Raw genomic sequence first — 16,595 nt, 5'->3', positions numbered from 1 at the left:
ACTGTTTCCCAAACAGGAACCTTAACTCTGAAGACCTCATACACATGCAAAAATAATAAGCTTATCTACATAAAATGACAATAACTTAACTAAAAATAAGTCACTGCAAAGTAAGTTTACAATTCTTTTGTGCTTACCAGCCTGTGAGCTTTAGAATGAAAGGCAGACACTATTTTTTGGAGCATCCTGGTTCATTTTTATCTCAAAAATACGTATGCAGCTGTACATCCAAAACAGGCTTTCCACTTGAGTGGAACATCCCAGCTTATACCAAACAAGAATTTGGCCTTTTGCTTACACCTGGTGGATGAGGTCGACAAATTTTTCAGCCACCTTCCACCCACTGCTACTGAACCTGCACCACCAGCCCTCCTCAGTGAGTCCCATGGAAGAGAATAGATTGCTTGCAGGGTCTGTATTCTCCTGGTCAGACCGAGTCTCCCCAATTTCTCCAATGAGACCCGAGTTTCTTCCTTCTTCTGCTGCCCCCAGTTGCTGCCACACCATGGCCTCCTTCTCACACTCCTTCCTGTAAAGGTTTGTCCTGTCCGAAAGGCTGGCCCTCCTCACCACCTTCCTGTGGGACAGGGACAAGGGACATCAAGGCTGTGAGCAGGACATGACATTTCCTCTTTACCTGTAGCTCTTCTCACCTCCTCCTCCTCACTCTTCCCAGACTCTCCCTCTGGAATGGAACATGGATTCAGCTTCCTGGCACCCACACAAAGAGAAGGCACTGCCATTGACACTGAAGGTGGGAGGAATTTTAAGGAGCTCTAAACCGGCACTGCAAATTTGTTTTAGAGCTCATGCAGGTCACCTTATGGACCTATTCTGCAACCAGTGGAGTAAATGTAGAAGGAAACAGCCCATGGACTGCTTAGGGAGCTTTGTGGTATGCAGGACTGCTTTGGTGTCTAGAAATATCTCACAAAGACCTCTGCAAACTGTGTCTCAGCACTGCATCTTGGCCAACACTACTGAAAAGCTCAAGTTAATCCTTAGTTGAAGCATTGATTTTCCAACACCAGTTTCAGTGCTTTAACAGGGTAAATTCTCACCATTTGGTCCTGTGCTCTGGGCAGGTCTCAAACCACACCAGCACAAAACCATTTCCCCCCCAAGAATGAGCACCTCTTCCTAGTGAAAAAAACACTCTTCACAGGAGCTCTGCTTTCACCAACCAAAGTGAGCTACTGCCTTTCATGAGTTCATTCAGAAAAGAGAGATGGGTTGTTCTCACCAACCTCAGGGAGCTCTGCAAGCACACCTGGGTGGCCAGGCCAGTGCCCCAGGTGACCTGCAGGGAAGAGCAGAACTCACCCCCGGCTGCCCGTGCTGGAGGTCCTGCGGCTCAGGGAGGATTTATGCCTCATCTGAGACTTCATGATCACATCGTGTTTGTGCTTCAGCTCCAGAAGCAGTACTTTGAATTCCTCCTCTTCACACAGATCTATGGTACACACAGAGCAAGCCCTTTGTCAGATATTCTCATTAACACCACGTTATTAATTGTGCCTTCCTAGTTAGACACCCAGGTCTTAGGGCTGCGCACAACAGCAGGGAGGCTCCCAAGCACAAGGGATAACATAGGAAACACACATCAGGAGAACTTGGTGCTTGGGATGTGCCTTCTTCCTTCTTTTTATGAGCAGGAAGAAGCATTTTCTGTAGTAAAGTAGTGCTTCAAAACTTCAGTCCCAGTTAAAGAGTTCTAACTTTGATTCTAAAAAGATACCCAAAAAAATATGTTAATGCTTCTGAAAGCACCACGTGAGGACTCCAGCCATTTCTTAAACATTTCTTTCTTTAAGCTTCATAAACTCACCTATTGGCATCTCATCCAAAGATGTCCTGGCACTCAAACTAGCCCCATGGGACACGAGCAATTCAGCCATCTGCATCTAAAAAATGGAAAGAAAGCCAACTTGATAGAGGCATTTTAGGCTTTCCTCTCTAAAGCTGAAAGGTTGGAATAAGATGAGAGGCAGGTTCAACTCGCCTCAAATAACTCTGGTATATGTGTGATGTTAAACACTGTTCCCACCATCCACTTGCACTGGCTTGCTGTGCCTGAAACTGCTCACCAGCCAGTTCTTTTTGGAGCCCTTGGGATCTCCTCTGATGCTGTCCAGAGAGCCCAGCCCCAGTTCAGATTTATCCCATTTGTAGACTACTCCAGAGTTTGTCCAAGCAGGAAATGCCACCCTCACACGCGACACTTACAGCAAACTCCTTACCTGTCCCCAGAAGGCAGCAGCATGCAGAGGTTCCCAGCCATCCCAGTCCTTAACATCCAGGCTTGCCCCCTGGTCAAGAAGCACTTCAGCTGCATGCAGATAACCATTGGCTGCAGCTATATGCAGCTAGGAGATAAGGAACAGAGCATGAGCCGCCTGCAAGGACCACAAATGATTTTATACACCGAGTTTCAGAGGATTTTCTTGGATAATGTTTGAGCCTAGAGCTGGACAGGCAGCACATTTCACACTGGGTAGATGGCACCAGGTCATTCCTGTTATTAAAGCTCAGTATTGCCTGCATGTAATTCTGTTTGGAGAGGAAATTGCTTAACAGTTCTTAAAATAACTTACATATATGGATGAGAAAAATAATGTATTCACATTTTACATCAGGGGTTTTTAAGTGCTTCCCAATCTGTAGGGAAAGCACCATCAAAATATGAGCCTGCAATGCAGAACATCATCCACCCTAAGTTCTGCATTCCTCATGCCAGAAGAACATTTCTTCCCCACTGAAGTGCTGTGGATGTGATTTTTAAAATCAAATTTACAGCCTGCTTTAGTCTGGACTCTCTCCGTGCAATTGCACTTCCAGTCACACTGTAATTATTTTCACCATTTGAAAGTCAAAAACATTTTAAACCTTGGCTACTTTAACTTAAGGGAGAATGATTTTTCAGATATTGCATTCCAACTACAGCCACCACTTTGGAGACAATCAATAATGGTCTCTTTTAGTCCCCCAACTTCATGTCTCTGAAGATTTTCTTAATTGCAGTCTGCTGTTGCATCTCTGAGCAAAACATTGACCTATGCACTGCTCTGAAGGGATTAACTCCACTCAGAGCTCCTCCTACTTCAGTTGTGCTAAAGGGGAGAATCAAAGCTTCTTTTCAAAACATTTTCATGAGGATGCCACCACACGGAGTTAAAACTTCATCTGGAAAAAATCCTGATGCTTTCTGGCAACTCAATTATTTTCTACATAAATTTTATGCCACTTTCTAGAGGCCACATGAATTAATAAGGAATCAGTTGGGGTTGATACAAAATGGGGAACCCAGAGGTCTGCTTGAATGAACGCATATAATCCTTGTTAAAGGGAAAAATGTGTTAAAAAATAAGCTGCAATAAAAACTTCATTCATCCAAGCTTACCTTCGGGGAAGCCTGCCCTCCCCTTACACTTCTGGTATATGCTGAAGGTGACATTTAGATTAAGAAACTGGAATGCACTGCCGTGGCCTGGCCCTCAAACACATGAACCAAGTTCCTGTATATCAGTTATGTCTGGTCCCAAGCATTATGACCATGGTTGTATGAAATTCCCAGCACATATGACCTCATTACTGAACTTTCCCTATGCTGGGACTGCTGTAAGACATGATTTAGGAGACACATTTGTGGGGTAAAAAGAACTAGGATAGTTGAGCCTTCCCAGTCCCTGTGCAAACAAATCAGATGCCAGCTTGCTTTGTGCTGTACACTTGTGCTGGGTGCCCACCTCTGCCCAGGGCCAGGTGCCACCAGTGTCAACAAACAGTGGCCACTGACTCTGTGTGAGCCAGACCCACACAAAGCAGAAAGGGGACAGGAACTCTCCAGGGCTCTCAGCACTGGATCCTGCTCCTGGGAAAACCAGAGGGCTCTCACATCTCCTCCACAGGAGTCCAATCAGCCCATGAGAAGCAAGAGGTTACTGGGAAGTCTTCCAGGCCCGGTTCCCTGCAGGTCAGCAGATGTGTTATGTCCTGTAGGACTTCTCCTCTCAGTGAGTTGCACCTGCTGATTTTGTCTAACTCCTGCTCCAGGGCAGGTTTCATAACCTCTGGGCTGAAGGAAAGCAAAACTGAAGGCGCTGCAGTTTCACTCACCAGCGTAGCACCTTGGGCATCAGTCCTGTTCAGGTCCTGGCCAGTGGCAAGTATGTCATGAATGTCACAGATCATGACCTGCTCTGGAGCAGCTCGCATCTCATTGATCCTTTCCTGGGTAATCCCTGTTAAAATTCCAGTTAGAAAAAGGACAGTTGGAAAGGTTGAGTAAAAGTCTTCACTGGTTGAGTAAAATAAGATTTAGGATCCTGCTTGATATGACCTCACATCCTTCACCCTCATGATCTTTAGGAATCAGAATAACCAGACAGAGTCAGGTTCCAAGAAATTATGCCAGGAGCAGCTCTCTGCTTTTCTCCAGAGGCAAATCAAGAGATGAGAAAGAGGATAATTTTTAGTAGCACATTGACCCATTTCTGTATTTTACATAAACTCAGTCTCCTTACCTTGATAGGCCATGCAAGTCTCAATGACATCCAGGGTTGGCTCATCTTCACAGAGGTCATATGGCATGTTGCCATCTGCATTGACTGCCAACAGGTCTGCTCCACTGCAAGGGGAAAACTGAGTTACACCAGCAAAGACCTCAGACATCCTGGAGCAGACAGTGCCAAACACTGGGATAAATGCTCAGGAAAAAGTAACTGGGATTTGACAGCTGCCCAAATGCCACCAAGGTACATATGAGATATGAAAGACTTGAAGTAAAGCTGTGGAGCTACAAGTGAAGAAGATTAATTCCAGAACTGGATGAAAGGCAGCCCACTACACCTCCTTCCTGAGCCAGTAATGCCCTGTGTTCCACACCTGCTCCGTTTTTATAACCCTCATCCAAAAACTTCCTAACCCAAGTGGGAACATCCTCCAAGGGATGCTTGACTGTATCCTTTTCTCTCCTTCATTATACAGTCAAAGAAAAGGCAAATTTTCAATGCTTATCTCCCAGATGACAGCACCACAGGGAGAAGTCTCCCTCCCTGAGGAAGAAGCAGCAGGCACAGCTGTGCAAGGCAGCAGGTTAACACTCCCAAAGCACCACCACTCTGGGAAAGGGAGCAGAGGGCTCCATACACAGGCACAACTATCTGCTCCAGGCAGGGTTCACCACAGGTGCTCATGAAACAGCTCAAAACACATCTGGCTTCCTCCTCCTTGCTGGCAAGTCTAGGAAGACTTGAGCTTTAGGGACTTGGTCAAGCACCCTGTCACCACTGGGGATCCAATATTGCAAGAAGTTTACTGATCACTAATTAAGAACCAGGGAGACAGGTCACAAAGTTCACCCAGGTGTCTGAGTTACACAAACACACTGCTGCCCTCCTACACCAGGGTCTGCTTCACTGGGGCTGGAAGATCTGAAGTGCTGTTTAGGAGCTGGAGGATAGATCCCGTTGGCTGCTCCTGCTTCTGCCCCCACAGTGACCACAGTTCCAGAGGCACACCAGAATACAGGCAAAAAGGGGCAATTTTTGGCCCAGTCTCCAGAAGCGTCACAAAACTGAGCCTAGTCACCCAGTGTTTTATTGTTTCCTGCACTTGTCTCCTCTTCCTCTTTCACCCTCTTCTCCCCCAAGCAGGAAGGACCCCCATGAGCAGCCTAAAAGCAGGGAATCATCACCACTGCTGCAATCTCCCAAGGTCCTAAGCAGCCTCAGTTTCCATCCACAGAAGCCGTGGGTAGAATGAGACCTGCAGAAAGGACAGACACAAAAAGCCACCTACTGCTGGATGAGGATCTTCACCAGGTTGATGTGCCCACACGTGGCTGCTGCGTGCAGGGGAGTCCACAGCTCGTTGTCCTTGGCGTTGACATTGGCCCCGTGGCTGAGGAGGAGCTTGACTATGTCCTCATAGTTGTCTATGCAGCACTGGAGAGGAAGAAATGCAGATGGATTGGGGTTTTTTAAACTTTGGGAACATGAGGATTCATATCTGCTCAGCTGTAAAATAATAAAGAGCATATGGACATGGAGACCTACTTTATCCTGGCACTGCTTGGCAAGGAGCATCTCCAGCAGAGTTAAACACCAAATTGAGCCCCAGCAGGTCAAAAAGGCAGAACATCTGGACAGACCAAAGGGTCACTGGTGTTTTCCAGGGCCTTCTGGTGTGGGGGCAGAACCAGCAGGGAGTAACAGCAAACACGCTCACAGCTTCTATTCCACTGGTCTTCCATATTCAAGAGTAAACATAGCAGAAGTTCAATGTAACCAGTATAACCACATACCAAGGGATAAGCTGACAAGCTGACATTCCCTTTTCTTAGGGAGAATCCCACACACTGGCATGTGATGAGCAAGAGTCTTCTCAGGAGCTCATGCTACCTACCACAGTTACCTGGGGAGGCATAAATTGGATCCTCAGAATTATGGGGCACTTTGCAGGGCACTTTTCACTTCCTGAAAAAAAGCAGCTTCCTTCCTGCATTTAGAGTATAGCCCAGCAGGCCAGAAGGGCCTCAACCTCCTTCCTTTGGTGAAGGTGGAATTTGCTCTTTGATCCACCTCTTGTTCACCTTTAGACACGAATGTGCATGTGATAAAGACATTAAAATATTCTTGTGCAAGAAGGCTGTTTGTGGTCTGTGCATTGCTGCGGACCCACACAGCTCAGCACACAGTAAGGGCTGTTAATGGGGCTGAATTCCAACACACAACAAACATTTCAGCAGCTGAGTGACAAGGACCTTTCAGGTATTTCTATTTTGTTCACTATTTGTACATGGAAGTGGGGTTAGAGTCATGCCTGTCACACAGCCAAGTTATCACAGAAGTGGAAGGAAGTCACATTCATTGGGAGGAATGCTAATGTGCCCACTGAGGGGCTTCTCTGTGCTCAGGGATTCAGTTAATTCCAGTGGATACAAAGCTCCCATCAGAACTCCCAGATGCACCTTTACAACCTCTCAGTGGGCAAGGTGGGATTCTCCAGGGTTTAGAACCTGGCTGGGAAAGGAGGCTGTCAGTGTCTCTCTAAGTGCAGGATAACTTCTCTTTGGAGAGGTGATGGTGGTGGGACCTTTTGTTCTTCCAGAAGCCAGTTTGCATTTTTAAACAAACATTCATCCAGCTTTGAAGAGAGCAGGCGACTGGCAAAAGAATCCAAAATCCCAAGTCAATGGGAGCATTCAGAGCAGGGAGTTATGGCCAGAAAGCCCTGAGTGCTCGTGTGACAACCACGCCACTGTTGTTTGAGGCAGTGGAGGCGGCAGCTGCCAGGCACGGCCAGTCCCACGTGCCTGAGAAGGAATAGAAAAACCCTTATGGAAACAGCACAGGGGCTCCAAGGGAGGCCACAGACCTACACACCACTATAGCAAGTCTGTATTTCACTGGTGATCAGCTACTGGCATCTCATACTGACTTTGGAAGTCCCTGAGCCTACAGCGAGTAGCAGCGGATTCCTCAAGCATCTTGTGCATCATTTATTTAAATCACTTTCAAAACTCATGGATTGCCAAGGTCTCTAAATTTGAGTTTATCTGTTATGAGAATTTAGAGCCAGTCCTACAAAAATTAAAGCGTGAGGGAAACGCTGTTCACATGTGAAGTCCAGCCCTGACTCCTGAGCTCTTACTATCACTGAGTAAAATCTGGGATACAGCAAGAAAAGGATCTCAGTTTGCTCCCCAAGAAACCAGATTGCCAGCACAACATGGTGAAGTTTCACTGCTTTAACAGAGGAAAAAAAAAGAAATTGAAGAGGTCTCCCTGTTACACCTGGCCAGGCTGGCTGAGTGGGCAGCAGGGAGGTGTGAGCTCCTGCCACGCCTCACCTGATGCAGCGCAGTTAATCCATCCTCATTGCACAGGTCGGGGCTGATGTTGCTCTTCAGCAGGTAACACACTGCAAGGCAAGGACAGAGGAGAGTCAGAGCAGCCACCCTGCCACATCTGGTGCTCCCAACCAGCCCTGGGCAGCTCAAGGCAAGGTAATTCACACCATCAGGTGTGGGCAGAGTGCTGGCTTGTCACCGCAGTGAGAGCAGAGCCTTCCTGGCTTTATCCAGCAGAGAGCACCAGCACACAATTTTCCCCCAACTTCCTTCCAAAGGAGACTTAGCACAGTTACAATTTTCATTCAGTTGTGCTGGAACAGTCTCCATTTTTGCCGTGTGCTTCACAATGCCTGACAGTGCAACCTCTGCACTCTGTGGCCCAGGAGAGCCCAAAGGGGATTTTGGGGTCCCGAGTTACAACCACGGAAGAGATTCCTCCCACCATGAGAGGGATGAGGCCTTGCCTCAAGAAGTAATCTATCCATTCAGGACCCTGCCACACAGAATACACCAGGGCTGCTTTGGACACATCACTTGAGCTGCTGGGTGTTTGGAGAAAGCTTCCCAGAGGCTTTAGTTTTTAATCACTGCTTTGGGGGGAAAGGGTAACATTTATTCCATTAAAGTGCAAATTTCTGAAACACATGAGAAGTCATTAGCCCCTAGGTGAAAAACTTGCACAGGGCAACAGCAACAACGTTGGCAGAAGGCATAAATTAATAGCAACACCAGAAACTCTTCAAATTCAACACTGCTGACAGATCTTGATGATCCATGCCCATTTTCTGTTATTTGCTTGCTCATTCCCTGTTTTTTCTCCAGAGATTTCACTACCCACTGCTTTTCCTACCTCAAATGTCACTGACAGCACAAGCCAGAGGTTCATAATCATCTCCCCAGGGCCAGAGCAGCAACAAATATTCACGTCACATCTGATTTGATGGCAGGCATGCAAGCACTGAGTGAAACCAGAGCTGCACAACCAGGAACACTGACAGAGCTAAAAGGGCAATAACTTTCCCCAGAGCTGGCAATCAAAACCACTGCAAGGCTGCTCACTCCAAAGCGTGATCGTGCAGCCTCTGATCCCTGTGCTGCTGTCAGAGGGAGCTCTTTCCCCAGCACCTCCACAGGGAGAACCATCTGCAGGGCTGTCCCTGAGGACAGAGCACTTCTGGCATGCAAAACAGAACATGGAAAACACACCCACCATGACATCAGTGATGATTTATGAGGCTTTGTTTAAAAGATCTGGAAAAGCACTTGCAAGAAAGGCAAATCGAAAGCAAAGTGAAATTTAGATTGGAAGCCACTGCTCTGACGTTATCACAAAGGAAGGCAAAACCAGACACAAGTGAAATAAAACACTTCACATCACAGAGTTGTTTCACCCAACACAAAATGAATGCTTGGATTTACTTTTGCTGGAAATAACTTCAAGGCATTGACATCTGCTCTATGAAACTGCTGCAAAAAAGCAGAATGCAGCAAAGACAAAACTCATCCAGCACCACAGTGAATCCAAAGCCTTTTTTTTTTCCCCAGCTCAAAGGCCAGTGCAGGAAGCCCACGCCTACACTGGACTCACAGCCCCTACACTTGCATGCTTAACAGTAATAAGAGCACTGAACCTCAGCCAGTATATCCAATTTAATGACTCTGCTTCTACTGTTTCTGGCCAGCCCTGAGCTCCTGCTCTCCTAATCCAAGCTGAGTGATACACGAGTCATTCACCAGTGGGTCTGCTTCTCTCTTATTTACTTTGGATGCTCTGCCATTAGGGTTTTAATTCAATCTCAGTCAGTTAAGTGCCATTGTGTACTAATGACACGCAGCTCCATAATCATGTTTTGCCTGATTATGGAGATTTGGACAAGTAGATGCTGGCAAATTAACCTTGTAAGTGCTGTCTCTCCATGGGAAGAAGCAGCAGCATAAATCCCAGCTTGTTACAGGGTATTGTGTCAAAGGCACTGTGATCATAGCTTGACAGAGCTTGAGGCCCTGAAGGGTTAAGATTCAGAGAAGTTTTAATCTTACCCTAAAGAAGCTTTGAATTCGTCACTAACCCCTGCAGCAGTCGTGGTCCCAGCACACCTCCCCTTGGCTCCCTTCTGCCCTCACGACAGGCTCACCTTATTTCCCAGTACCTCCCAACACACTGAAGACTGACAGCCACAAGACACCAGAAAAGGGCTCAGAAAAGTCAGATCATGCAGCCAGGTGTGGATGTGGTACCACTGAGTCCAGGCAAACAAGGCACGAAGAAGAGATCAGACTGCTTTCTGTCCAGTCCTAAGATGAAGATTGCATTTCAGGGCTCGGGGCAGCACAGGGCCAGGCAGAAACAAGCCCTCATTCCTGCCCAGCAGCCCAAGTTCACAGCAGAACACAGCCCCATTCCTGCCCAGCAGCAGGGCATGGGGTGGCAAAGAGCAGCTTCATCACCCCCTGTCCCTGTGAGCTGCAGAGGCACATGGGGGACAGAGCTTGAGGCCCTGAAGGGTTAAGATTCAGAGAAGTTTTAATCTTACCCTAAAGAAGCTTTGAATTCGTCACTAACCCCTGCAGCAGTCGTGGTCCCAGTGCACCTCCCCTTGGCTCCCTTCTGCCCTCACGACAGGCTTATTTCCCAGTACCTCCCAACACACTGAAGACTGACAGCCACAAGACACCAGAAAAGGGCTCAGAAAAGTCAGATCATGCAGCCAGGTGTAGATGTGGTACCACTGAGTCCAGGCAAACAAGGCACGAAGAAGATATCAGACTGCTTTCTGCCCAGTCCTAAGATGAAGATTGCATGTCAGGGCTTGGGACATGCATTTCAGGGCTCGGGGCAGCACAGGGCCAGGCAGAAACAAGCCCTCATTCCTGCCCAGCAGCCCAAGTTCACAGCAGAACACAGCCCCATTCCTGCCCAGCAGCAGGGCATGGGGTGGCAAAGAGCAGCTTCATCACCCCCTGTCCCTGTGAGCTGCAGAGGCACATGGGGGGAGGACACGGACACCTTCTCCCACTACTCAGGAACAGCCCTTCCCAAACAGCCAGGAAGAACAAGTCCTCCTTTCTGATAAACTTCAGGAGAAAATGTGCATTTGTGGGTTATCCAGTGCCCTAAGAATAGGAAAGGGGGGGCTCATCTGTGCTGCTGTGCAGTGCTGGAAGTTGGACCTTCACCTGCGGCAGTGCCACCGACCTGCTCTGCTGCTTCAAACACAACATCAGTCACAGGGCCCTGAGCGTGCCAAATGCTTCTCTCTTCAAGCCCTGCTGGTGTCACACACTTCTCTGCAGAGCCCAACACCTTCTCCCCCCCCCCCAGGCATGACTGATGCTGCACAGGTAGGAAGCAAACCCTTCAGCTCCCAAGGACACAGATTAATCACCCAGTGCCAGCTGATCCCTTCTGTTGGCTCAAGCCTCAGCCTGTGCTCGTGGAAGGACAATCCCCAATGCTCGTGGAACAGCACAGAAATGAGCCCTCTGCAAGCCCCTGAGCCCCACAGAAGGGGCTCTTTGGGGTCACATCAGCGTGTTCAGCAGCACCAGGCCCCACACTAACACCATGATTAACTTCTTAGAGAGCTCAGGGCCAAAAATGCTGAGCTCTGTCAGAGCTGCGCGCTGCACGTGGGCGGAGGCAGGTGGGGAGCAGGGGCTGGGTGCGTGGAGATCCTTCATTGCATGTCGAGCACAAGTTGTGGGAAGCAGTTCCAAAAGCACAGCAAATGAAGGAATGAAAATGATGGCAATAAGAGCTGGGTGAACAAATTGTTGTGAATAATTCATTGCAAATTGTATTAACTGAGCGATCACTCAAATGTATTTTCCATTATTCTCCTTGCTCTGCCTATAATTGAAACTCTCACACACCAAGATGGTGTACATTAATCTTCAATTTCTATTTTATCATTCACATCTGTGCTGTGTTAAATGGAAAAAGCTCCCACAACAGCTGTAAAAATACAGCCTCGGTTTTAAGCTTCCCTCCATTAGATGTCCCGGGGCAGCCTTAGAAAGATTCTCCTCCCCAAACATAGCAAACCACTTCTCAGGAGCTCCTTTTCCTCCCAGCCTCACTTATTCTCCCCAAAAACTAAAAAGCAGGGGAAAGGCAAAAACAACACTGCAATGGTCCTAAGGAAAATTCAACATGAGGCAATGGACTCTCCAGCCTGAAGAGATGTTGCAGTGCTATCATTTTTTATTGCTGTTGCTTCCCACTGAGTTTACACTAGAAGCAGCTTTTCCAGAAAAGTTCCTAAACCAGATGAAGGAAAAAAAGCCTCTGTTAGTGTAGTTTCCCTTAAGTCAATAAGCTACACCATAAAATCCTGGATACTGTTACACTCCCATCTATACCAAGCACTTGCATACCTCAAGCATTAATAACTCATAAGAGAAAAAGCCAGCTGGAACTGATATGGATACCATGGAGGGATGAAAAAAAAACCCCAACAGATACCTTCCTGATAGGAGGTCCTGATTCCTCCCAAAAATATATAATGGCAAATTGCCTCTACTAGGAAGCAGACTTACCTGTGTGCTCCAAATTTACATACACACACAGGCCATTACTTTGTAAAAATCCAGGCTTGCCTCAATATTTTTTACTCAACAATTTCTCTTTGAAATCATCCAAAATCTTCAAGTTCCCCTTTTGGTGAACCAGGAACTTTCAGGCCACCTTTAAAAGCTGGCGTCTCTATGACAGTACAATAATTTCTGTATGTTCACACATGATTTCACTGCATAAAATGAAGTTTCACTCGGGTTAATAAACCATTTTTATGAATTGCTCCAAGTCCCTTTCACCCAAATGCAGCTTTAGTCAGAGACCCAGTGTAGCAGAAGCTCCTTCCAGCATTATTTGTAGTGACATACACACAGGGGTGTTGGCAAATGTCTGCAAAGACTGATCCCAGCCTGCCAGGCATGGGACTGTGGAGGAGCTCAGCTACTTCAAAGCTGCATGTTTACTGCTGTGGTTGTGCAGGGATATTTATTACACAGGAGAAACAATGCCAGGAAAACAGCACTGAAGCTGTGAGTGCTCTGCCAGCTCCCTAGCCCAGCATACAATGACACTCACATTTTACAGCATATCTAAACTGAGCAATAACAGGATGAACTCACTCAGCCTTATCCTCCACTCCCTGCAATATACAACTGATAGCCCATGCTGGTCCATTGATAAACTCCACAGCGCCCTAAAGCTTTCTGAAAGACAGAAAAACCCCTCAGAAAGCAAAATGCCACACTCAGCTTCAAACACAGAGTACACCTAAAAATAAATATGGCCCAGTTTGCCTGCTGAGCCAGCGACTGAGACATCCCATCCTGATTGATCACTGAGCTTTCTCAGCAAGGTTCAAAGCCTGTTAAACACTTCCCACCCAGTTTATAGCCAGGCACACACACTGCTTCTAATACACCCACAAAATCTGGCAAGTCTGGAGAGGGGCCAGCAGAGCCCCATCTGCTTGGTGCCACATTCAGGGCAGGCACACTGCACGCAGCCACACTCAGTCCAGGGGCTGCATGTCTCAAGGAAAACCTATTTCTGACTTTGATGCTTCTTACTTAAGAGGGCACAGCCCTCCTCAGCCCCAAGGAGCCTGTTTTTCACAGCAGGCTCCTCCTCCATGGTTGGGGGCCTGGCTTATAGAAGCTTTATTCTGACAGCAAGTCAACAAGTTGTACATTTATTTAATGCATGGAGTCCAATTCTTTCTCCCCCTGTTTGTGCATATTTCAATCCATTTTTGCTTTATGCTTTCATCCTTACCCATCACTGCAGCACCACAGCAACAAGAGCAATGCTACAAAGGGACAACTTCATACAGCTGCTTCTGTATGAGATGGATGGGCCACAGCCTGGCCCCCCCACCCTTCTGCATCCCACATTTTTCTTGTTCTGCATGCATGACTTCAAGCTCTGATAATCCACTTAGTGCTAGTGATGATAAAGCATCTTTCCTCAATGGCTTCCATCCACCTGGGGTTACTGGGATAAGGAAATGTGCAAGTTACCCATCTGCAGCCACAGTGCTTGAAGGGCGTAGCAGAAACAAAGCCAAATTTATTTCAACTGGGAAAATAAAAATTAGAGGATGCTGCCATCTGACACACCTTTCTAAGGATGGAGTGTCATGCTCAAAAGTATCCTGATCCCCTTCTCATGTCAGGCCAACAGTGAAATTGGTCCACACTGGAAATGTTAAACACATAAAGCAAAATTAAAGTCAAAGGTTACTTCCCTGGTTTCCCATTTGTCATCTGGTATTGGAAGAATAAATAAATCATTTTGGGATGGTTTTTAAACAGATGATGGGATTTGAGAGGGATGAGTGTTTTATATAACCTTTGGGCTCAGCTGCCTTCAGCAGGATTGCTGTGGGCAGGGAGCCAGGAAAGCAGATTCCCCAATATCACTGTGACAGAAACACCTGGGCTGCAGCAGAGCCTCCTCTCTCTTTACGAGGCATTTCAGGGTAGTTATTTGAACAGTCCTGATTTAAAGAGTACTAAAAAAATATATTAACTCAGACTTTGGGAGGCATGGACCAAGCAACCCAAGGCCAAGTTTCCCACAGATGACTCAGGAGCTTGGCACCAGCAGAGCAGTGCTGGCTTTTAGGGTGTGAGAGCTCACAAAGGGAACAGTCCTGCTGTGGTGGAACCACACGAGTCAGCGGCCTGAGCAGGGAACAACACCACAAAGAGAGGGATGATGGACAGCCATGGTCTCCAGCAGCAGCTCCAGGGGCACCTGCACCCCCCATCTCCTGAGTTCACACCTGATTTTGGGTTTGGTGAGCCCAAGCAGGTGAGCAACACATCTCATTTTAATTTGAACTTCAGGCAGAGAGAGACACAAAGGGCACCTACAGAGCCAGAAACTCAACCAGGAGCTCCTGTTCTCCTACTCCTTTGGCTGCTTCCAGCTTTCTTCCTACAAAAAGCCCTTCTTGTAAGTCATGACAACACAAGCAAATCCATTCAGACAACACAAAATCAACACTACCTGTGCCTTTTATCTGAGCAGCACAGAGGATCTCACTTGTATACGAGTTCAGAAACAACTTTTGATGTGTTGGACCAAAATCCATCTACTGAGACATGGAGCACTCATCACCTGTCTGTACTAATCTTATTAGAAATTAAGTCTGTCAGGGTACTAAAAAGGAAATGCATCATAAAAATTAATTTGCTTTAATAGAAATGACAGCCTGAGAAGTGTTTAGATAAAAGGGAGCAGTGGTGTCAGGAGGAAAACTTCTGCAGCTGTCTGAGTCTGTGAAGAGCTTCCCCAGCCACATTAACACAATAACCTAACAGGTGATCAGAGGAGCAGGATTGCAAAGGCCCCCTCCAACCTCCACACAGAGCCAGGCTGTCAGGATTTGCAAGAGGATACTCTGATGTGCTCTGTGTAGCAGGAAATAGCTCCTATTGCCACTTGAAAGTGCTCTTAGGTTCCAGAGCCAACAGCCTCTGCCCCAGCTCCTGTTTCAGGCATCCTATGGCCTCAGCTCAGCAGCTGTATGCTGACCTGAACCACAGGAACGTTTTTAAGAGTTTCAATTATAAAACAGGAAACTTTCTACTTAGAGTAACGGAAGAGAGGTTGTGGTGGAGGGTGGGGAAATACAGATTTGCTTTTTGAGCTGTCCTGAGCTCATACTGAACAATTCCCTGCAGTGCCAGCCTGCTGACCACATCCCAGGAGCTCGTGGCAGGCTGGGCTCTCCTCCTCTGCCCAAGACCCTTGTTCTGTGTTTCTCTAACCACACTCTGCTCTACAGAGGGCCCAGGTCTCTTCTCTCCATCTGCTCTGGCTGTTTCAGCACCTGCTCCACTCTGACCTCAATCAATCCTGCCTCTTGGGAGTTTTTCCCTCCTCACCTCCAAAGCCGTCTCTTTTTGTACAAAAAGCACACGGTGGGGATGGAGATCTTTCAGAGCCACAGCCCCACCTCACCCCCTCAGGCTGCTCCCGTGGATGGCTGCACCCTGACCCGTGGTGCCCCCGGCCCTGCTGTGCCAGGACAGTGCCACAGCACGAGCTGCTGCCAGCCCACGAGTGCCTCACACCATTACCTCCCTGGGAGACCACAAGGGACATGCCAGCAGTAAAAGAGTAATCTGCTAAAACCTCAGCTCCTTGGCACTGTGTCTAACTGGAAATGCCGTGCTGCCGCTCAGTGTGGGAAGGGAAATGTCTATAAAAGCAGAAAATCACCTCCCAACACCCCCTTTTCTAATATCAGATAAAGACAGAATATGGTTTCATTTTAAAAAACAAACTTTACAGAAAAAACTTTCATGCAAGTTTAGCAGCAACCTGAACTTTACCAGAGAAGCACTGGTAATCCTTTTGCTTTTGCAACCTGTAATTATTCAGCAGGAAATTTTACACATTTCAGAGATTTGAATTTCAACAGCACTTCCATCCAGAGATCTCCCAAAGTGCAGCTGCCTGTAGTGGAGTGCGCTCCAGGCTATCTCCTGGATTTTAAAGTCAGTTTTTGCCTTGTTTCACAGCTGTGACATCTCAGCCCAAGTTAGACCAAGGCTCTGGAGGCTCAGGGCCTTTCTTTGCCAAGGTGACAGTGACAGTCCATGGCACTGTCCTGTGACACTGCCCTTGAGCCCAGGTCCCAGTTCTGCCCCTTAAGCACAAGAAAACTCTACTCCCCCCCATCCTTTCTGTTGTTCAGCCAACAGCAATTGGACA

At 47.4% G+C, this 16,595-nt stretch overlaps 1 protein-coding gene across 3 annotated transcripts in view; it reads right to left on the bottom strand.

Moving 5' to 3' along the window:
* The window catches only part of PPP1R16B (protein phosphatase 1 regulatory subunit 16B), a 59,205-nt gene that overhangs the window by 6,069 nt on the left and 36,541 nt on the right, over nt 1-16,595 (bottom strand). For all 3 annotated transcript variants that reach the window (XM_041419280.1, XM_041419281.1, XM_041419279.1), the window contains 8 exons: nt 7,853-7,923; nt 5,800-5,945; nt 4,524-4,627; nt 4,117-4,241; nt 2,241-2,366; nt 1,829-1,904; nt 1,324-1,453; nt 409-577 (listed from right to left, as the gene is read on the bottom strand). In XM_041419280.1, coding sequence (XP_041275214.1) covers nt 409-577; nt 1,324-1,453; nt 1,829-1,904; nt 2,241-2,366; nt 4,117-4,241; nt 4,524-4,627; nt 5,800-5,945; nt 7,853-7,923 — 947 coding nt within the window. The remainder of the gene's footprint in view (nt 1-408; nt 578-1,323; nt 1,454-1,828; nt 1,905-2,240; nt 2,367-4,116; nt 4,242-4,523; nt 4,628-5,799; nt 5,946-7,852; nt 7,924-16,595) is intronic.

This window comes from Onychostruthus taczanowskii, unplaced genomic scaffold, assembly GCF_017590055.1.
Source record: "Onychostruthus taczanowskii isolate IOZ18803 unplaced genomic scaffold, ASM1759005v1 scaffold60, whole genome shotgun sequence".
NCBI lineage: Eukaryota > Metazoa > Chordata > Aves > Passeriformes > Passeridae > Onychostruthus > Onychostruthus taczanowskii.
The sequence above is the reverse complement of the archived record's forward strand: the minus strand, read 5'-3'. Positions and strand labels throughout refer to the sequence as shown.